Source organism: Egretta garzetta, unplaced genomic scaffold, assembly GCF_000687185.1.
Source record: "Egretta garzetta isolate BGI_Z169 unplaced genomic scaffold, ASM68718v1 scaffold53, whole genome shotgun sequence".
NCBI classification, from domain to species: domain Eukaryota; kingdom Metazoa; phylum Chordata; class Aves; order Pelecaniformes; family Ardeidae; genus Egretta; species Egretta garzetta.
Genome location: NW_009259312.1, coordinates 1,788,852 through 1,810,966, shown reverse-complemented (window position 1 = coordinate 1,810,966; position 22,115 = coordinate 1,788,852). Strand labels below are relative to the sequence as shown.

Below are 22,115 nucleotides of genomic sequence, written 5' to 3'. Positions count from 1 at the left end.
CAAGACAGCTCTTCTGCACATCTGGCTGCATCATCCTCTAGGGAGCCACTGTAGCAACGCATTGTTAATGTCATTCTGCTCAGTCATGTCCCTGATGTGTTCTGAAGGAGGCTGGAAGGACAGTGTTGGGCTCTTTCCCAATATGGGGAATAAATTCTCAGTGTTGCTTTATACAAGTTTTAAGTTTGTTCCGAACCTCAAAAGCACTTAGTAGTGTAAGACCTCATTTTCTATTGGCAGTTTTCTTGCTATAGTCAGCTGCATGTGATAAAATTGTCCCTCTCCAGGAAGGTAGCCCCTAAGCTATGTGAATACCTAATTAAAAAGACAAATACAAGATGTAGGAGGAAATGGATGAAACATACAAGCCAGTACTAAGAATGATGTTCTGTTCAGGGATTTTTTTCTAAGTTAATATTATTACTTTTTTCTTTCTTCTCTGCAATTGAAAAATAAACTCATGTTCCATGCAGTTAGTATCTTGGTATCTATTTTTGGATGAAGGAAGAAGTCTAATTTGTCAGTTGTCATTATGTGCAGCTTGGTCTGTTTTTTATTTCATGCAAATATTTTGACATGTTTTCCTATTTCCAAAGCTGACTGAATATACTCTGAGTCATGGAATTTTATCTAAAAGTTCATCTACTACTAGCATCTGTCCCTTTTATTTTTGCAAGGCGGCAGTTGATCTGAATTTAGTAATTACCTCAATAGGTTTTCTTTGTAGCCGGTTGATGATGATCTACTCCATTGTGCTGCTTTAAAGCAATAGAAATTCCAGTGAATTTTCCCAAATATTTATTATATTAAGAGACTGAAATGATGAAGAAACTTTCAAATTGGAGAAAAATTTATACAGGTAACTTTAAAGTGAAGTTTTATTCCAGAGAAGGGGCAGCTTCAGGTACTTTGTAGAGACCTGTTCTTCAAAAGTAAGAAAATATATCTGTAAAAAAGTTTGGTAATTAATTACTTTATTGGTTGTTAGTCTTCGGTGAAATTTCTTGTTGCTTTTAAAAATGAGAAATCAAATTGAGTGTTCTCACCTGAAATTATTTTTACAGAAATTTCTCGTAGCTGTAGTGTTTATTGTGCTATGCTGTTACTTTCTCTAGAATTGCTGGGATCTCGTGTAGATCTCATAAAATGAATGCATGTATGTAGTTTCAATGAGTTGGGTTAAAAGATTGGTTTTCAAAAAAGAAAAAAGGATGTGAAGATGTACAGTGAAATACACACCTCTTCTTTAACTATAGTAAAGAAATCTTGCATTAGGTGTTTAGATTTAGATACTTTTATTTACATATTGCTATCTAAAATACAGATAATTTAGATACTTTTATTCTTAAGTCAAAATACCATTTACACTGATATTTCCTCACTGCATGTGAAACCCTATTTAACTTCAGTTGGCTGATATTTTGAGTGTAGTCCAAAATAAATGAATCAGTCTCTCATCTAATGTAAGTATGCAATAATTATATGAATATCTTAGTAAATGTAGCTGCTGAACATATGCACGTTTTTTTTCTCACATAACGTCAGTCCTACTGGCAATATATTAGTAATCTTATATAAAATACTAATTGTTTAGCTGTTGCTAGTTCTGTCTAAATAACAGCGTGTTTATATTTTACTTATCAAGCCTATTAATTATGGTGTGTGTATCAAAGTGAAAAGCTTTTCTCTGCTGTGTTCCTTCAGATTTTGGAGATACCTTTTTCTGCAGTATTCTGCGATTGTATATCAGTTACTTATGTATCATATACTTATTTTCCTGTTTACTGATATGCAGGTCATACATACCATATAAAATGTTACTCTAAGCTTCATAGTGTTGTTACCATGGTCCCAGGTAGAGCTTTTTTTTTTTTAATACCAGCAAGGGAAACTGCCCTAAGCTGCCTTTAGAAGCTATTTATGGGAACATGAAATTCTTCCCTCCCTCCTTTTATAACTATGTATTAGTGGTGCTGACACTTCTGTCTCTTAGCAGCTCCGTATCATAGCAGCCTGCATCAGAATAACAGGTTTTGAGTAGTCATTGGGTGGATGTACAAAAAGAGCTGATAGAGATATCCAAACCAAAATAAATTATTCAAGTGTATTTTTAAATATTGAAATATCTTGGGGGGGAGCAGTATTGGGATGAGGCTCACTCACTGGAATTTCATTTACTCCAGGTACTATTTTTGCAAGAGGTACAAAGGAGGAATAAAAGATCTCAGTCTGTGCTGTAAGATAACATGAAATGTAACTGTAAAGCAGAAATGCATTGACTCAGTTTTACTGACAAAAGTGTTTGTAAGAAAGAAACCTTATAGTAACAGTGCAGGCTGATGACCAAATTAACTTGTGATTTTTTTACAAGAAAAAAAATCTGCTGTATACTGTAATAATACAGTAGATTTTAAAAAAACAATCCTGCTAACTGAACTCAAAATAGGGTTCATCTCAATTGCTTTTTGTGAGAAATCATGTATTTAAATGTTTACCATAGCAATTTTTATAATTTTGATTGGTTTATAGAAGAAAGTATCCTTTGTTGTCAAGAGGCTTTCTGTAGCTAGAGGAGTTCAAACATTTGCTTTATTTTTCATCTGAAGTATAGTCAGATTGTTAAAGATTTCAGCATCTTATCATTTAAATAACCAGTCATGGCTGTTTCTACTGTGCTGTCCTAATTACACATCTGTTTATGCTAAGTTAATAATGAGTGTACAAGTAGGACACACAAATCACAGCATCAGTGATGTTATTGAGGGAGAAAAGTAAAGTAATGTTGAAGTTTTAGAAAGAGAAAGGGGTGGGTTTTTTTTTAATCCCACTACTGGTATTCCAAAACTTTTTTGTACTTTATTTGCCTGATATATAGTATTAAGTCTTCATGCTTGCAGAGAATACTGCCATTCTCTTGAGTAAAATGGTGAGAGAAAAATGTTTTTCATGTAGCAGCTTTCATCTGCCCCTTTACCTTATATGATGAATTCCAGTTCTGTGAGAAAAATACTGCAGACTGCTTTATGCAATCCAGAGCACACTTTCAGTATTAGTGACAATTTTCTTTTAATTCTCTGTTCTTTGTTGTGTAATTCAATGCAGCAAGACTTTTTTTTTCCCCTTGTTGAATGTTCTTGCATAAATTGTATCAAGTTTGTGTGCATTCTGGTTTCTTCATTTTTGAACATCCTGATACTCCACCATAGTGATTATGGCACTACAAAGAAGTAAAGCAAAAAAGCATATGTTCATAGAGAAATGTTGGGGTGGATAACATAGCCAGTTCAGAAGGCTACTTGATGAGAAGTTGTTTCACAGGAGGTGGAGGAGATACAAGGCTATACTGGGGACATTTTGAAATGAGCTTTCTGATAAGCTCAAAAGGTGGGGTTTAACACTTGCCTTCAAAAGGGGAAGTGATGGTTATATGAGTTTTTACCATTAACAATCCCCAAGTTATATGTAATAGGAAAGAAGAATGGAGCTATCATTATATAGCAAGAAATTTTAAATGTAGCATGGTCCTCAATATAAGCATATAGTGATTGTGCAAGGGATGGAAAAGTTTACTTTCAGTTGTACCCATTTTAAACTTGTTTTCATGGTTTCTGGCTGTTCATTAAACAATTTATGAGCTCTCCAAAAACCAGCCACGATGGTGCTCTTCATGTGGGGAAATAAGTGTTTTTACTACAGTCCAGCCTCAAAGGTTAGCAGTTTACTCACGTTCCAACCCTAGTTTAATTCATTGTGTTGTATGTTTTGAACATTCTGCCATGTCTTCTTAATTAAAATGTGCTAATGAAAGTATTTCTCATCTCGTGGAGAGCTGATAGGATTCTATGAGCATATAAACAACTAAATATTTTCTGTGTTCATAATAGACCAAGAAGGAATGAGTGATAGACCTGAAACTGAAGAGACTGGAAGAACTTGCGATTCATGGCAGAGTGACCTTTGGGCACAAGTGAAAGACAAGTTAATGAAATATTTGCATCACAGCACAATTTTCCCAGAAAGCATCCCACGTAAATTTGATTATGTGCACAAAGACCTACTTATGCAACAGTACAACCTTCATGCAGCAGTGCACCAGCCAAAAGAAACCAGAACAGATAAAAATATTAATGAGTTCAAAAGTGCTAGTGGCCTCGGGTATTATGAAGTGACAGTTCTGGGTAAGTATTTGGTAGCTCAGCTGCTTAGCTCTTTGCTGTGTTAACTTGAGAATGACTTGAAGGTTTGTCAGAAACTGAGTGAATTTCTCTAAATTAATCAGTTGATTCTGAGTATTTCTTGAAGTTTTAAAAAATTATTGAAACTTTAGATGTTTGGTAGAGTCATGATTTAGGATCATTTTTTACTGGAAAGCTGTAATTCTCATTAAAAATGCCTTTAAATGAAATGACTGATTATCTTGTTTCTAGCATCACTTTTCATGTAAATGCAAGTTTGTGTATAGGTTTATGTGTATCCTTTGAAGAATGTATGTAGTCCTTAAGCTATTGATTATTACAATTAGAGGTAGGTCCTGTTTACTAGTTCAACCAGTCTGACATAATCAGGTAAATTATTCAATTGCATTTGATTGTCTTTTTTTGCTGAAGAAATAAGTTAGTGTTCTTAAAGGGAAGAGGACAACTATAAATGCTGCTTCTGAGCTTCATTCTCATTGAGTTGTTTTTTGAGTAGTGTTGTTCCTAAAGTGCCATTTTTCCATGCTAGAAAACGAAGGGCTGTATTTTAGCCACGCTCATCAGCTGCTCTCTGCTGCTTCCGGTTAGCACAAAGTGTCGGTTGATTGATCTTTATTTGTTACACATCAACTTGCATATCTGTATTTTATCTGGTTTTTAGTGTTACTGTGGGATATAAATCTGATTTTCTTTTCCCATTAAAAAGAGAAGGAAATTGCATAGCTTAACGATGCTCATGTTAAGTTCCTATAATTTAAAAGTTTCCATTATTTGCTAAGGGAGGTTTGCAGAGAAGGTGTTTGAATATTTACAGTCATTAAAATCCTTGGACTTACAATATCATATTCAAGATGGAAGTAGCACGAGTACTGCACTGCATACTGCATAGATAGACTGGTTGTAAAATTAATTTCTCTGTCCTTATAGCAGCAATAAAGTTAAAAAGGAGTGTGAAATGGCTTCCAATATTTTCTGAGCTAACAGTATTGTTAGCCTTAAATCGTAGTATGTTATAACATCATGTCAATTTGAATGTGCTTATGTGTAACTATATATATAAAAAATGTATTTTTAGATGTCAGTTATTAATTAATGAACAAAGAGCAAGTAAATACAAATCAGTGTTCAGCCTGCGGTAGTTTGGTTTTTAAAAAAAGAAATGGTGCATGAAGTTGCTAATGGGCTGTAGATGAAGTCTGCTAACTTAAATATTTTTTTTCAACAGGTATAAACCACGATGTAGCAGTAGATGTTGCATTTCTTCCACTGTTTTGTCCTGAAGATCCCCACTTATTTAAACTAGAAGACATTCAAAATGATACATTGCTGTCTTGTATGAGTTGCATCTCTGCATGTCAGCAGAAGGCCACTAGCAACGGAAGGCCTTGTGACATGCTTCCACTTTCAAGTGAGACTGGTTTTCACTGACGAAGGCCACTAGCAACGGAAGGCCTTGTGACATGCCTTGTGACTTGCCACTTTCAAGTGAGACTGGTTTTCACTGACATTACTCATCATCTCTTGTTGTATCTTTCAATGCAAGAGTTAATCCTCGGTAGAAATCTCTGTTGTAGGTCAGATGTTGTTCCCCTCTTTAGGGCACGAGAGGTGAATTCTATGTGACCACCTTTAGTAAATAGATGTAATATGGAACTTTCGAGGCAGTTTTTACTGGAGCTGTTCTCATTCTCTGAAGGTAGTATTTTAATATCCAAACCACAAACTCCTGAGTGACCTAGATTTGCAGTTATTTGTTGATGCAAAATTATACTGACATGGAAGTCAGTATGTGTGGCTGAGCATGTGAGTATTTGGCTTGATTTGCTTTGAAACAGTGGAATAACTGTCATTCAGCCAATCCATTTCACTGATGTCAGTTTGAACAGCTGCTTTAATGGAGCCTATGGTGCCTATAAACTGAAGTATTTGCCTGCTATTGAATTATTTTCCTTCAGATTATGCTTCTAATTACAGGCACCTCACCACAAATACGGTGAACGCTGTTAATGTGTATCATACTGCAAAGGGCTATATAAGCTATATAAGTTCTGATGTTGTCATTTCTAGTGATTGAATTTAAAAATAAAATTCTACCCCCAAAAAAAAAAAATCCCAGTAGGCCAGCATTTAATAGTTAGAGTGAGGTTTTTCACAGAAAGAAGGTTGAACATACCCACACGACAATGTTTTCCATGCAGTAAATTCAGTAGACCTTTCTACTGTATGTATATTAAAACACCTTTTCTTTACTTCCAGATGAAATTGTAAAAGCAGCGATGGATCTAGATGGCAAACATGTTATCTGCATCTTGGACATCTGTCACTTGGGTGATGATAAGGTAGAAGTCTTTCTGAGCAAAATCTACAAGACAGTGGAACCTGGTGTTCTGGATCCAGTGTAATTTAATAACTTATTTTTCAAATTTATGTTGTCAAAAAGAGGGAAATAAAATGGCTGTAACTTGAATACACCCTATACACATTGCACTTTTCCAGAACTAGCAGACACAAACATGAAATTAGGATTCTTAAAGTAATTGTAATGGTCATCCATGTAACTGAGAAGGACGATTGTTGCCTTTATTTTTTTGGCAGTCTTGAAACAGATTGCACAATGTCTTGGTCACTTGTGTTCAAGGAGGATGAACAGGCAATACAGTGAGCTTATTTTTTGATAGGATATCAAGGAGAAGTAGTATAATTGTCATCTCTCTTTTCTCTGCCTGTGCACATACATACACAGGAACTATATGTATCAGGGTGAGAACTGAGAAGACAGACAGGCTTTCCCAATATTAAAGGCAATGTTTGCAAAAGGATTAACTGGCTACGATATAAATTTAGCCTGGAAGTTAGAATAATTTTTAGGATTAGAGCTGTTATGTTCTATAGTGATCTTTTAGTAGGAAGTAGTAGAGGCAGCCTAACTGCTCTTTAGGCTTGAAGCTTACTGTGTTTGTGAAAAGGTTTAAATACCATGGTGCCTTTAGTACCGGGGACTGGGCTCAGTGATCCAAGAAGCCAGTTTCAATTCTTTTTACCTGAGCAAGGTCAGGTGTTTTTATATGTCTGCTTTTGTATATACAGTATATACAGGTAGTGAGCATAGTACCTGAAGGTTTTTAACATATTTTATTTATTATTAAAAGAAATATTTTTTAAAAGAAACTTTGTTAGCAAAGTGACTTGCTTCTAGCTTTGCAAGAGAAAAACTGTCTCTAAGGAGTGCTTAGCATGGCAGGATACACAGTTTGTCACACCATTACGTTCTTTTCTGTTGACCGCCACTGTCCTCTTTCTTCTTAGTAACAGCTGTATTCTGAGTACATGAAGGAGCTCAGCAGCTGTGAGAAGCTGCTACTTCCACAAAAGCAAGAGACTCTGTAAAATGCTCTCAACTTTTTGCCTGTATACTAAGTAGCAGCTGGCTCCTGCTGAGTTCAGAACTAAGTCCTGATTTTTCCTCCCATTTCAAACGATCTCAAATCATTTATACAACTGTATCCTTAGGAAATTACTCTCAGGCAGGAGCTAAAAGACACTGCTATTTGACGACTTGTCCATGTGAAATGCTGGTCTCAGTTCAATTCTCTGAGAACTAATGATTGCATTACGGAAGCTTGCCAATTAAATTGTACCATTATGGACCAAAGCCCACAGTTAATTAATAGGAACAGATTTACTCTTTTGTCGAAAACTTCTAGGCACATTTTAGCAGCCTGTTGGTAATTGGGGAGTATCTCTCTTGAGTAGTAGCTCATTCCTCTGCCCTGGGGATAGTGGACTTTGTCATCAAGTACTTAAATTCTGTACCCTAACTGCAGTTAATGGTATTTGAAGGAGAAATGTAACTATCTTCATTATAGTGCAAGTTCACAGGCAACTTTGGATACAGAGTAAAAGCTGTAACATTCTAAAGAAATGGATAAAATTATTCTCTCTCTCTAGTGTGGTTTACAGTTTAAAAATGTATTAATGAGAAAAGTTTAACTTAAATTGTACAGGGACTAGAAGTTAATTAAATGTGATTGTATTGTATGTTTACATTTTGTGTGGATCATATAGTATTAGTTCTAGAGCAATGCTTGCCAACCCATGCCTTTCAGAGTACATTGTAACCTTGCCGTAGAAGGCAAAATGAAAGCAGACTAATCCGAGAAGAGCACGGTGTTGCTTGCAATATGTTATTTATGTGATTTTGTTGGTTATGGTTATGTGAAGGTTAGAGGCCATTGCTCTAGAGCGAGAGACCTTAGCACCAGCACTTCGTGTACCAAACTGAGCCATGCTGACTGTGTCAGCCAGTATTTTTTATTTAGATATACTTCAGGTTGAAGTCTAATTTTAACAAAACCATTATTTCTAGAAGCAATTTTTAAAGTGATTATGTTTATACAAAAGGACTGATGTGGCTAACACTGGCCCAGAGCCGCTCTGTTCAGTTGTTCTAGCCACTCTACCCATCCCATGCAACAGAAATACATGAAAGGCTGCTTGCCTCATTGCACTGCTTATGACACTTTAAACGTGTAGCATTAATAATTTCATCCTCCATGTTAGGACTTCCTAACTCTAAAAGAACTGTCAGTATGGTGTGGAATATGTATAATATGTGCTGGAGACTTTAAAGTATATAATTTATTTTACAGAAGTGTTTGAAATTTTTCATGGCAAAAGCTGGGAAGGAGAGAGATTTACTCTTGCAGAATGAAGTGCCAAGCTTAGAAGCTCAGGCTCTCTCTGTGTGTAGCTAGAGAATGTTCAATGCCTGTAGTAGACTTGGAATTTCCATATTCTGGGTCATTCTGCAGAGGCACTTAGCCCATCCCCATCAGTTACGCTGAACTGAACATGCCAACTTCAGTTTCTGAAGTGTTGCAGTGTTAACGTAAGGTTCTGCCGCGCTGCCTCCCTCCTCCCTGCCAAACCAGCACGGTAGCACTGGGGCGAAGGGCTTCTCTGCAAAGAAACTACTTGCTGTTTTATTTCACTTGGTGTTTATTGATGCAAGTATAAAACCAAAGTATTTTTGATCCCGAGTCTGTCAAAACGTGTTAATTTTGCCATGTTAAACCAAGATATAAAATCTTCACTCCTGCAAAATGTCGTAGGAATAATCTTTCTTGCTGCTGTGTATTGCTGCTGCCAAGGGTAAAATACTATCAGAGCACGTTTCCTAACTGTACTCTACAATCTTGTATTTGCATGTTTCTTACGTTTCCAGCATTAATTTAAAAGAAAACTAAAAGGCGATAAACTGTTTGTAGCTAATGGTACTTTTCAGTGTATAAAACTTGTTAAGTCATAGATCATAGAGGCAAGATGAGTTTTGAATTCATGTGATGTAGAACTAGTGTGACACTGAAAACCAGACAGTATAAATAAATGAACTGATACATGTCAATGTCTTGGGTTATTTCTTTCAATTTCTTCCCTTTTTCGTTTCACTTCTGAAAGCTGTTTCAGTTTCCCAGGAATCTTCTCCACAATCATGTTTACCCTTTTAAAGCATCTTTATAGGAGAACCGGGTTGAGCTTCCATCAAAATATATGCCTCCAACTGCAGCTCCTCTTGGCTTTCGACACTGTGCAGCATGACATCTGCAGAAAAATGGGAAAAAAGTCTTGACGACTTCACACTTTGTCCTGTATTTTCATTATGGACTATAGAGTTGTGACATTAGTAAGGTTTCCATTTTTCTGTTCTAATATAAGAAAGCAAGAGTTGATAATAGTAATTGTTACGGAATGCAACACTGACTGAATTCAGAGGAAGAATCTATAGAGCTTACATCCAGAAACAGAGAGTTGAGTCACGACCATTGAGGCATCTCAGTGTAAGTCTTGACAGGGAGCTGGAGTGTGAAAATGGGCTGGAAGAGGTGGTTTGCTTCTATGATCAGTTCAGGTGATTGCATCTCTTGCATTGGTACAAATCGATGTTAAAATCAGTTTGTTACAAACGCCAGAACAAGCTGGACCTGACAGAACCAAATGACTGAAAGAATCTGGAAGGAGAAATGCAGGGAATGACTTGGTTATCTTTCTCCATAAGATGGGTAAATTTTTTTAATATTTCCTTCCCTGTGCTTTTGACCTTTTTAACAAGGTCTTTACATCACAAATTGCATTTGAAGCGAGAACCCTGCGCTCACATCACTGAATGAAAGATGACCTGGTCCTCTGAAGTGACATTCAAGTTGAAATAGGAGCAGGGGGCTTGAGCAGTATCTCGGGAAGCATCACCGAAGCTGGAATTTGCACAGTAATGAGAGAGAAGGAGGGGGAGGACGATGCTTTGTGACAAGGAGCAGAAGGTTAGGGCTGGGGGTGACTTGCATGTCCTTGGGGCCGCATCTCTACTTCACGACAGCAGGAGAGCCCTTGTGCCCCGTCCCAGCCCCCGTGCCAGCCAGGCTTGCTGGCCTTAACTGGGCGGTGTCGAGTTCCTGCTGGAACTGAAATTTCAAACTCCGTGAGCCGGCTGTGGGCTGACAGCAACCACCACCCGCCGAAAATAGCTGCAGGCATCTACGATTTGTGCTTAGATGAACAAGCAATGAAGCAAGCAGGTAAATTCGATTTTTTCTGCCTCCTGGTGGCTGCTAGTATTTTATTCAAGAGCGCAGAGGCATTTGCTGTGAGTGCCTCTCTAAGTTTATTCTATTTCGACAGCACTAGCAACAGGTCTGTGTCCGAGCAGTGTGAATGTGGCCTCTATGGATTAAATTCTCCTCTGCTTAGTGCTCGGGGGCTCGTGGGCGTTCCTAAGTCTGCTAATCTTCAAGCCTGTGACGCAAATACCCAGTTCACCATCACAAACCCACCGTGGCTAGCACTGATTGAAAGAGGCAATTGCAGTTTTGCTGAAAAAATTAAGGTGGCAGCCAGAAGGGGTGCAACAGCAGCTGTGATCTACAACGCGCCGGACAAAGGCAACGACACCGTCCTGATGTCGCATCTCGGTGAGTATCGCTGCCTGCAGCGCTGAAACCTGATCGTTTCTCTCCAGTTTGGTCCAGGACAGCACAGCCGGGCTGTAAAGAAGCAGTTGGGTTTGTTGGGGGTTTGTTGCTTTAATCAAGAAATTCAGTGGGGGGAAAAAAGAAGTTGTTATGCAGTCTGAGTCTGGACTTCAGCGCTTGGTAAGGAACAACTCTGCCACTACGTTCTGGGCTTGGCGCAGCGTGGCCAGACTGGTGGGTCTCTGAAGCTAGCACCATTTTTCACTTGTACAGCATGCACGTTATTTTAGACAGTGGTGTAGAGAAGCCCGTGGTGTCTGCTTTGAAGGCACTAGTTTATTTTTCGAGGTTAGAGGACACAAATGAACTACGGGTGCCTGCAGCATAGGTATGTGCTTTGCAGATGGCAAGCCAGATTTTGCTTTTTTTTTTTTTCCCCCCCTAAATTGTTCTAATCCTTTCTGAATAGTGGCTGATCTCAACCTCTTCTGGGATTCCCTAATTCCTTAATGAAAGGTTTGGCAAAATGATCGTCATCACCCATGCTGGCACTAATAGCTCTGCATCTGTCCTTAGGGGAGAACAGAGAAGCTAACTGCGATACTGTATTGCCTGGCTTTTATTTCTGTGAGCGTTCCTCTAGGTCAACCTGTGTAAGAAGCATTTTAGTACAAAGCATACGTATACATGGCTAATTCCATCAAATAGACTTCAGTGGAGGTGCATTAGGAATCCTTAAGCTTTCAGTCTTGCTCATATGATTTTGTGAGCAAACTGAGTGATTTTTTTAATCCAGAGATGAGCCAGCATTTTACTGACCATGTCCCCGTGCTGGTCTAGGTTGCCACTTCGGGACATTTCTTGCTGTGGAGCCCACACCTGGGCCGTTTGCAGGAGTTGGCCCACACCGGCTGCCGGGCAGCCTGGCTCAGAGGCTCAGTCCTGCACCTCTAGGAGCATCTCTGGTGCTTACACACCTGGCCATCATGCAAGGCGAGGCTCTGGAAATAAAGCATCCTAAACAGGGTACTGCACAACACAATAAAAATGTGCTGTCTGGGGCTGGCAGTGCAGTGGCTGCTGGCACTACACAGCCAGCTTTGACTCTCCTGATACCGTGCCAGAGCTGGTGTTTGCAAATGGAGCTTAAATGTTTTACTGGAACCACGTAGCCAATACACCAAAGGTTTTGTTCTGCCTCTTGGAGAAAGTGATTTAGACTTCAGTGGCCAGCATGTCACAGTTTAGATTAACTTGCTTTTTTAATTTAGTTTTGGAGTGTGCCAGCTCATACCAACATGGATGAATAAAGGAAGGATTCATGTAGCTGCAAAATCAGTGCCAGCTGCGCTTCTTGCGAGCAGTGATGGGCCCAGCTGGCCCGAGGCGTGCTCCTGGCAGGAGCGGGGCGGCCCGTTGCCCTGCGGTCAGCGGAGGAGAATGGGATGGAACCTTGTTTAGACATGCTGGGTAACTGGGATGTCACAAACCCGACAGACTAGGCTCCAGAAATAAGATAGTTATTTAGGATGAGCTCTGAAAGCAGACCCTAACTTTTCAGGTGTGGGGTTTTTTTCTAAAACTAAAAAGATTTTTTAAGTCTTGAAAGCAACAGATATATCACCCAAGAGTGTATTTCATGAGACATGAAGTCCCAGCTTTCTTAATTTAATTCATTTAGTTTTCTCAAAGACAAATTGTGATTCTTACAGGGCTATTTCCTATAGTTGTCCTGTAGGACTAAAGTGGGTATTACGATCTATTTGGTGGCAAAGAGGGTTTATAAATCAGTGCAGTAGTTGTGTGTGTTAAACACGGTGAGGGCAAAATGCTGCAGTGAGATGAGCCCTTCATCTCATCAGTACAGGAGAAGCATCTGCTCTCTGTATTTGTTGCCCTCAGCATGAAGTGTGGAGCTGTACGTCTGTAGGTAAAACAGAAAGCCTGGCAGAGGGGTGGTCATTGCAGCACGGTGCTTGGAGCAAAAGGGTGCTTGGAGATGATTTTTTTTTTTTTTCAGGAGAGTTGTTCACAGGGCTGGGGAAGGAAATCTCCGATTTGGCTGGAATCTGCCAAAGGTGGCATTGCCCAGAGAGGCCTGAGGAGACTTGGGGATTAACCCTCTCTGCCGTTTGGGTAGGGGGCCTTTGGAGATGAGATGCCCTGAGACCTGCGAGCTCCTGGTTACACAGGAGCAGTAGCCTCCAGGGTTATCGGCCAGGGCTCGTTTGGGGCCAGCCCTGGCATCTTCACTCATCCGTCCGCATTGCCTGCTGCTCCGCGGGGCTGTAGGAATCCCACCTCCTCGCTTCTTTATTAGGGCTTGGGGCCCTGCCGTCCTCCTCCCTTCCCGCTGACTTTATTGTAAAGTCAATAGAGCTTTCTAGCCAAGCTTATTTTCTGTTACAACAGTGCAATGTTACGTATGTATTTTGCACCATAAAACACCCGCTCGGTCTTACAGCAATGAAATAATTTGTTCTGGGCGAAGTCCAGGTGTGCAGGAAATGTTGGTAACGTAAAGCTGCTAGGAAGGAACAAAGAGGGAAAACTCCCCCCTCGGTGGCTCCATCCTCATCCTCTGCCACAGTTCCTGCTACCGGTCACCAGTTTGACCTGTTACTGGGTACTGATCTGTTGTTACACACACAAGATAAACCCAATACATTTATAGCTTTTACTATGGAAAACCGTAGAGGTCAAGGTATCAGTAACAACTTCCCCATTCCTCTCCAATTACTTGAACCACTGGTGGGAAAATGCACTACTTTATAATCTGAAAGATTTTCTGTAGGTGTTTGTGTCTTATTTGCATGAAGTTAGATGGCTCCAGTGGTACAGAGACTAAGCTTTTGCTGGAAGAAAAATGTCTCTCTTTAGGAGTTCCAGCATGCACTTGATTTCCTCTGGAAAAGAAGTGGAATCTGTAACAACATTTTTCCAGCACTGCTCCTTGAAAATTAAATGGAAATCCAGGAATTACCAAGCTTTTGAAACATAACCAAATTTAAACAAGGTATTTGGGGGCTCCTTTTTTTAGTAACAAATATCAGACCACTGGCAGCAGTGGAATAACTGTGCTCAGCAAAGCCAGAAGCAGCCGGGTCGGGCCCATGCTCTGTCAGCAGTGCTGGCGCGCGCCGGTAGATGGCTGTGTCCTCTTGTCACTGTGATTATTTTTTTTTTCCCTGTTTTCCTGTTCATTTACAAGAGAAAACAATTAACTGGAGATAGGAGTATTAAAAAAAAAAAAACAAAAAAACAAAAAAACAAAAAACACAGTTATTGCTGCCATGTGGATACTAGTCTAATATAGCAGCTAAGCTAAAATATCCAGTGTGTTCTGAAAGGTTTTCTCCAAGGGATTTACTAAGACCCGGTGAAGGAGAACTCTCTCACTGGTTAAAGCCTCCAAAGCTGATGAGGGACAGTACCCTGGCGGAACCATTGTACTACAGGGGCGAGCAAATACCTCAGTTTGTACAACAAAAATAATTGGCAATCCTGACACTTAAAAAAAAGTAATGGATTTGCGTTTCCTTGCAACTTGCTTCCAGGACATTCCGTAGCCTCAAAGTCTAACTTTTGTTATCGCAGAAGTACTTTGAGATAGGATCTTACTAGCCGTTGGTGCAACACCTATTATTGCCTGACAATGGAGTTTGGTTTTATCTTTTGTTTTGAAAGCTGGTATAAAATCTCGCTCAGGTTCCCTATGTTAACCCTCTAAAATATCCTTGCTTATTTGATCTTCACTACCATTTCTAGTTTACAACACGTTTTGAGCCATCTCCTCTGTTCACTATAGAAAAACCGGGCTCTCTGTCCTAGCTTTGAACAGCCTGTGGGATCTGTGTGTGCAAACAAACCAACTTCCAAGAGCATCCATGCAAAGCTGATGCCACAAACTTCCCTTTTCATTTATTCCTTGTGCAGTGCCGCTGCTAACAGCAGCCCAGATGCCTCCATGAAGTCAATGTTCTCATAGCGTAGACTAAATTCCTCCATTTATTGTCCGAGAAAATTGTCTAAGTGGCTTCACGTCTTTGATGCAGTGAGAGGTGCGGAGGCCGGGAGGGCAGCAGCAGGGAGGGTGAAGCACGGAGCCCTTCACCAGTGGGAGCCATCGCTGTGAGAGTCTAGGAGAGCTGGGGCGCGTCCCTCTGGAGAAGGCTTGACGGGTTCTCATCCATGTGTACAAATTCCTGATGGGGCCAGGGAGGGTGAATATAATGGAGCCAGACTCCTCTCAGTGGCGCCCAGCAGAAGAAATAGAGGCAATGGGCACAAACAAGAAATTACATAAGAAAAAACTCCTTCACTGCGAGGGGGGCAGGTTGCCCAGAGAGGTTGTGCCTGCCAGGCAGTTGTAGGGAGCAATAAGGGCTCCCTTCAGCCTCCTCTGCTCCAGGCTGAACACCCCCAGGTCCCTCAGCTGCTCCCCATCAGCCTTGGGCTCCAGACCCCTCACCAGCTTCGTTGCCCTTCTCTCGACATGCTTCAGCCCCTCCATGTCCTTCTGGGAGTGAGGGCCCCAAAACTGAACCCAGCATTCAAGGTGCAGCCTCACCAGTGGCGAGTACAGGGGGACGATCCCTTCCCTGATCCTGGACCCAAGTGCAGGACCCAGCACTTGGTCTTGTTAAACCTCATACAATTGGCCTTGGCCCATCGATCCAGCCTGTCCAGATCCCTCTGTAGAGACCTCCTACTCTTGAGCAGATCAACATTTCTACCCAGCTTAGTGTCATCTGCAAACTTGCTGAGGGTGCACTCAATCCCCTTGTCCAGGTTGTTGATAAAAATGTTAAACAGAACTGGCCCCAGCACTGAGCCCTGGGGACACCATGTGTGACTGGCCTCCAGCTGGATTTAACTCCATTCACCACCACCCTTTGGGCCCGGCCATCCAGTCAGTTTTTTACCCAGCAAAGAGTATGCCTGTCCAGGCCATGAGCAGCCAGTTTCTCAAGCAGAATGCTGTGGCAAATGGTGTCAAAGGCTTTACTGAAGTCCAGGTATACCACATCCACAGCCTTTCCCTCATCCACTAAGCGGGTCACCTTGTCACAGGGGATCAAAGGTTGGTCAAGCAGGGCCTGCCTTTCATAAACCCATGTTGACTGGGCCTGATCACCTGGTTGTCCTGGACATGCTGTGTGATGGCACTCCAGAGGATCTGCTCCACGACCTTCCCTGGCACCGAGGCCAGACTAACAGCCCTGTAGTTTCCCAGATCCTCCCCCCAGCCCTTCTTGTAAATGGGTATCACATTTGCCAACCTCCAGTCAAGTGGAACTTCCCCAGTCATCCAGGACTGCTGACAGATGATGGAAAGGGGCTTGGTGAGCACCTCTGCCAGCTCCCTCAGTACCCTTGAATGGACCCCATCCGGCCCCATAGACTTGAGCATGTCTAATTAGCCAAGCAGGTCACTAAGCATTTAACTCTGGGATCGTGGGAGCTTTGTTCTGCTCCCCGTCCCTGCCTTCTGGCTCAGGGGGCTGGGTACCTGGAGAACAGCTGACCTTACTAGACTGAGGCAAAGAAGGTATTAAGTACCTCAGCCTTATCCTCATCCTTTGTCACTATGGTTGCCCCTGCATCCAGTAAAGGATGGAGATTCTCCTTAGCTCTCCTTTTGTTGTTAATATATATTTATAGAAACATTTTTTTTATGTTTCACAGAGTTGACCAATTTAAGTTCTAGTTGGGCTTTAGCCCTTCTAATTTTCTCTCTGCATGACCTCATAACATCCCTGTAGTCCTCCTGAGATGCCTGCCCCTTTTTTCTAGCTCATAGACTTTCCTCTTTTTTCAGAGATCCAACCAAAGCTCTCTGTTCAGCCAGGCTGGTTTTCTTCCCCAACAGCTCATCTTTTGGCACATGGGGATGGCCTGCTCTTGCGACTCCAAGATTTCCTTCTTGAAGAACGTCTGGGCTTCATGGGCTCCTTTGCCCTTCAGGACTGCCTCTCAAGGGACTCCATCAACCAGCCCTCTGAACAGGCCAAAGTCTGCCCTCTGGAAGTCCAAGGTGGCAGTTCTGCTGACCTCCCCTCCTTACTGCTCCAAGAATCGCGAATTCTGTCATTTCACGATTGCTGTACCCCAGGCATCCTCAACCATCATATCACCCACAAGGCCTTCTCTGTTCACAAACAAGAGGTCCAGCAGGCCAGTTCCCTAGTTGGTTCACTCACCAGCTGTTATCTTCCACACACTCCAGGAACCTCCTCCACTGTTCCCTTTCTGCTGTATTGTACTTCCAGCAGACATCTGGTAAGTTGAAGTCCCCCACAAGAACAAGGGCTAGCAATCGTGAGACTTCTCCCAGTTGCTTGTAGAACATTTCACCTGTCTCTTCTTCCTGGGTGGGTGCTCTGTAACAGACTCCCACCATGATACCTGCTTCGTTGGCCTTCCCCGTGATCTTTACCCATAAACACTCGACCCTATCATCACCATCATTGAGCTCAAGGCAATCAAAACACCCTCTAACACCCAGGGCCACCCCACCACCTCGCCTTCCTTGCCTAGCCTGCCTGAAGAGTTTATCGCTATCCACGGCAGCACTCCAGTTAGGTGGGTTGTACCATTTTGTACCTTCTGCCTCTGCTGACAGTGTCTTACCCATATTCTCTGGGGTAGCAGAGGGCACACGTAGCGCTGTCACAACAATTGGTCCCGCTGTGCCAGAAATACGGAGGAACAATGTTTGCTTCCCTGGCACCGGGGACTCTTGCGCACATCTGGCTAGCCGAGGGAAAGCGCTCGGTGCCAGTGCATGGGGCCATCTGACGCACTTTTTTTTTTTCCACGTCCAGTGAGCAGAGTTTCCAAGCTGTGTTAAGAGCCAAACAAGCTCCCAGGTTCGTAGTGAAACTTAGCTGGAACTGGCAGCCTCCATGTGTCTTCTGCGTTTAGTCACAAGGATCACCCTGGATCCTCCTGGAAGCTCCAAAGCCCTGCAGGCAGGAGGTGGGGAGGCTTCCAGCCTCTACGCCTCCTCCAGCCTGAGCCCATCCTCTTTGTAAAGCGTCAAAGGACCACAAGCTCCATTCTTACCTTTTTTTTTTTTTTCTCCCAGCTATCTTAATAACTTGGGATGCTGCAGCCCACACTGTTGCCTATTCTGGAGCGAGTCACCTGCCCCAGCCCCTGCCATTGCTGGCTGTGGGTGTGAGCTAGTTTTGGATAAGGAAATGCAACATCTGTTGTCTTTAACTTGTGATTCAGGGTAATGTTTGTTCATGGATTTTTTTTGTCCCATGACGTTCGGTCCTGGGTTTCATTTTAGGGTGCTCCTTTTGATTACTTTTTCCATTTTTATAAGTGCTTCTCCTTTCCACTTTGTTGTTCAGAGGAGAAGGCCCAGAGACCCAGTTCAGGTCTATACGCAGTGCTTAGAGGGTTCAGTGCCAGCTCCTGTAATGCTTTGCCCTAACAGAGATTTCTTGTGTCCTTGTGAGCTTTCCTCCAAAGACAGAGATCCAGAGCTGGGTACTTGAAGAAGAAATAAATGCAGTTTTGAAGGACATGAAGGTACAGGTCTCTCATCAGCAAGATGCCCTGAGTGATCTGGCTTGACATTAAAAAGCAGCATTTAGCGTACACTTTTTTTTTTAATCTTGAAAAAAGATGTTTAAATATTTACTCCAATAAGATAAAGCTCCAGATAATGATAGGGTCCATCCCTGCAGAAGGCAGTGACAGCGTTCCCAGGATTTCATTCTGTTTATCTGAAAGCCATGCCCTACTTTCTCAACTTCTCAGAGCCTCCACTAGTAGCCATGGGGGAAAAAAATGAAAAGCAAAATTATATGGCATAAGTTTTTAAATAATAAAAATATTTTCAGGTTAAAGAAATCAGATCTGTGCCAGAAATGCCTTCCTGCTGTACCTGTTTTAGATGTGATCCTGCTGCTGATTTTGTGGGAGCCCATTAAGGCAGCTTACCCAATCATTCTCACATCCGTGGTCATCACGGGCTACACTGCTTTTCATTTCAGAAACTTCTAGAAAGCTTCTGCAAACAAATGTAGCAGAAGTATGTTGCGCTACTTGTTAATACATTGCACTACATGTCATGGCCCGTACAATGTCGGCCTCTTTCTCCAAAATAAAATGTGCTTTCTCCAAACCATAAAATCTCAGCTTTTTATGTAAAGCAAATAAAAAGCCAAAACACCCAAGCCCAGCAAAAAGACCCCTATGAGCCCTCCTCTTGCCTGGTCCCTGCAGGCTTCCTGGTAGCAGTGACTATCTTTAATTGCTCCTCAATATACACCTTTCCTATTGAGAGTTACAGGTAACTGAGCTGAAAGCCATCAGACAAACCGTATTTTTCAAACACGAGTAAAGGATGCGCTTCGGTAAAGCTGCAGATCTGTTTATCAGTTATCATTCTGGAAGAAGATTTAATGAATGATGGCCCAGAAAGGTCTCAGTGCGAGATACGTGGCTTACAATAGGAGTAGTTGGCGTGCTGGTTTTAAAACACATCGGGTTTAACCCTGCTGTCGTGTCCCCCTGTGCCCTGAGGCTGTCCCAGCCACCTCTGCTGGCTCCTTGCAGCCATGCTGGCCCGGAGGAGCCGCCAACCCTGCTGGGACGCACAGGGACCCTTGGCTGCTTCCAAGGGGCTTCCCTGCCAAGCCAAGCGAGGCTGGTGTCTTCCAGTGTTTACTTGGAAGGACTGACCACCGGCAGCACAGGCGTCCGCTTTTTTGCCCCAATACAAACTCTCCACTTCCTTTGCTTTGCTAACCTGAGAAATTCCTCAGCCACGGTGAACAAGCTTTCTGTTCGTGCCTGCCGTTTGCTTACTCGGTTATTTTCAACTGAGTGGAAACATTGCAGGAGCAAGGAGTCAGAAACTTGGTACCAAAATAATGCTGTGGCAGCGAAAGGTCTGCAATTGCATTTCGAGCAATTCTGTTTCTTGTTCTTGCTCCCTGTGCTGCACGGTGAGAAGTTCAAGTTCAGGTTCCGTGTTCATTTTAGCAAGATTACCAAATGTGTTGTGGACATTTTGCCACTGGGCGGTAGCCTGGCTGGCGTTGCACGTTGCCCAGGAGTTGCCAAAGAGCAGTGAAGTTGGTGACTGGCAGGCAAAGCCAGGCTGTGCCCCAGCGCAGAGCCCCCACGCTGCCCTGCAGCTCTGCTCCCCGGCAGCCTGAGCCCCCAAAACACCTCGGCACACACGCGCCGCCGCGACACCTGCACCCGTGCTGCTGCTTTATTATGATCATGTGGTAAACTGTAAGGTATGGAAGTGTGAGAGCCTGCGGTGAAGGCTTATACTCAGAATCCCCAGGACTATAGGAAGTCTTGTACCCTGAGGAGGTGCCGATCTTTGTCTTTGGTCCCATTTTGCCTTGGTGAAAGTGCCAGAGCCAAACATTCCTAAAGCTTTGGAGGCATTTGGAGTTGAGCAGCTTGTCTGCGGTCTGTTGCATGAAGCTCAATTGTATTTTCAGAGCGTTGTTAAGCTGTTCCCTGTACCCACGTGCAACAGGTTTCAAAACAAAACCACGTCTCTCCGATTGCTTACAGATAGACGACTTATTATAGCTAGAGATGTCACTGTTGAAATAAGTTGTCTGCTTAGATGTGGAATGAGAAAATGAAAGGTTTGTTTAGGTTAGGACAAAAGGGTTTGCTTAGAGAGCTTTATGTGTTTAGCAATATTGATCTTTAGCAAATTGCTTCGTCTGCTCTTCATTACCTGCTCTGCACGCTGCTATTTCAGCAGCAAAGCCAAACGCTGGTCGCCCTGTGCTACTGAGCTACAAAAGCCTGTGCTGGCAGGGGTGGATGCCGGTGGAGAGGGTTGGCTCGGAAGCCCTGGACCCCAGGCAGTCAACCCCAAGACAGGTTTGACTGCAAAACGCCTGTTGTCTTGTATTTTAGCACAGGTGCGTGTGAGGGGAAACGTGCACCACAGATGGACGCCGAGTTACGGGTTACCAGCCGCACAGATTCAGAATCAGCCAAAAGCCTGTGTTAAAGCGGTGCCGACTCCTATCAGAAAGGGTTTAACTCTGTTTTTACACTAATTTTGCTGGCGATTGCATAGGCAGCAGCTGATCTTATGCCATGTAATCACTACACGGGGATAATCCTTTCTAAATGATGGGCTCCCATCCAGACACCCAGCCTGTGCGTGGTGACACGTGGCCATTTGGGGATCTGTCTGATGGGGCCCCTGGTGCTGGGGGCAATTCTTGCAGGGCGGCTGACAGGAGCGGGGCCTCTCAATCAGAAAAGCAGCTCTTGTGGACAGAGGAGCTCGAAATTTTCTTCTTTCTCCTGTTATCTTCCATTCTTGCCTCAAATTCCCTGGCGGGGCTCCACAGCATGTCATGCTTGTGTTTGCAGCGATTCTGAAAGCGCTCTGACCGCATGGCCTGATGCGGGACAACCCAGCAAAAACGCGTATGTGCCGGCGGGAGAGACTTCTGAATGCAAGCTGGCTGCCCAGAGAGTAACTGCAGAGCCCCGAAGAAACATGACTTTTCATTGCGAGTTACACAGATCAAATAATAATTAACTGTGCAAACACAACTAATACATGGAGAGAAAACAGGCGGGTTTGGGTGGCAGGTTTATAGCGTATGTCCAATGCCACGGAGAACAACGGCCGGTGGGTTAACCCAGCTAACCTGGGGCTGATACCGGGTGCTGCTGAGCGCCCAGCAAATATTAACTCAACGCTGCGAAGTGGGCTGGGTCACGGCTGGGTGCTGGTGCTGCCGGACAGCCGCGGGGTCGGCCCCTTCGGGGGTCCCCCCAGGCCCGCTGGGGCCCCTGGAGCTCTGACCACTGCGGGGACTGGGTGACTGCGCTGGGAGGTGATGGAGGGGGTGACCCCCCTCCCTGAGGCGATCCGGGGGGTCACCCATTGCCCCTGAGAGGTGGTCTCAGGAGGCACCATCACTTCGGAGGGGTG

At 43.0% G+C, this 22,115-nt stretch overlaps 2 protein-coding genes across 2 annotated transcripts in view; both read left to right on the top strand.

The window, feature by feature from the left end:
• The window catches only part of RADX (RPA1 related single stranded DNA binding protein, X-linked), a 30,391-nt gene extending 23,029 nt beyond the window's left edge, over positions 1-7,362 (top strand). The window contains exons 14-16 of the mRNA XM_035891958.1: positions 3,885-4,178; positions 5,422-5,604; positions 6,453-7,362. Coding sequence (XP_035747851.1) covers positions 3,885-4,178; positions 5,422-5,604; positions 6,453-6,598 — 623 coding nt within the window. The 3' untranslated portion in view covers positions 6,599-7,362. The remainder of the gene's footprint in view (positions 1-3,884; positions 4,179-5,421; positions 5,605-6,452) is intronic.
• A 3,393-nt stretch (positions 7,363-10,755) lies between these two features.
• RNF128 (ring finger protein 128) overlaps positions 10,756-22,115 on the top strand; it is a 40,138-nt gene continuing 28,778 nt past the window's right edge. The window contains exon 1 of the mRNA XM_035891957.1: positions 10,756-11,161. Coding sequence (XP_035747850.1) covers positions 10,756-11,161 — 406 coding nt within the window. The remainder of the gene's footprint in view (positions 11,162-22,115) is intronic.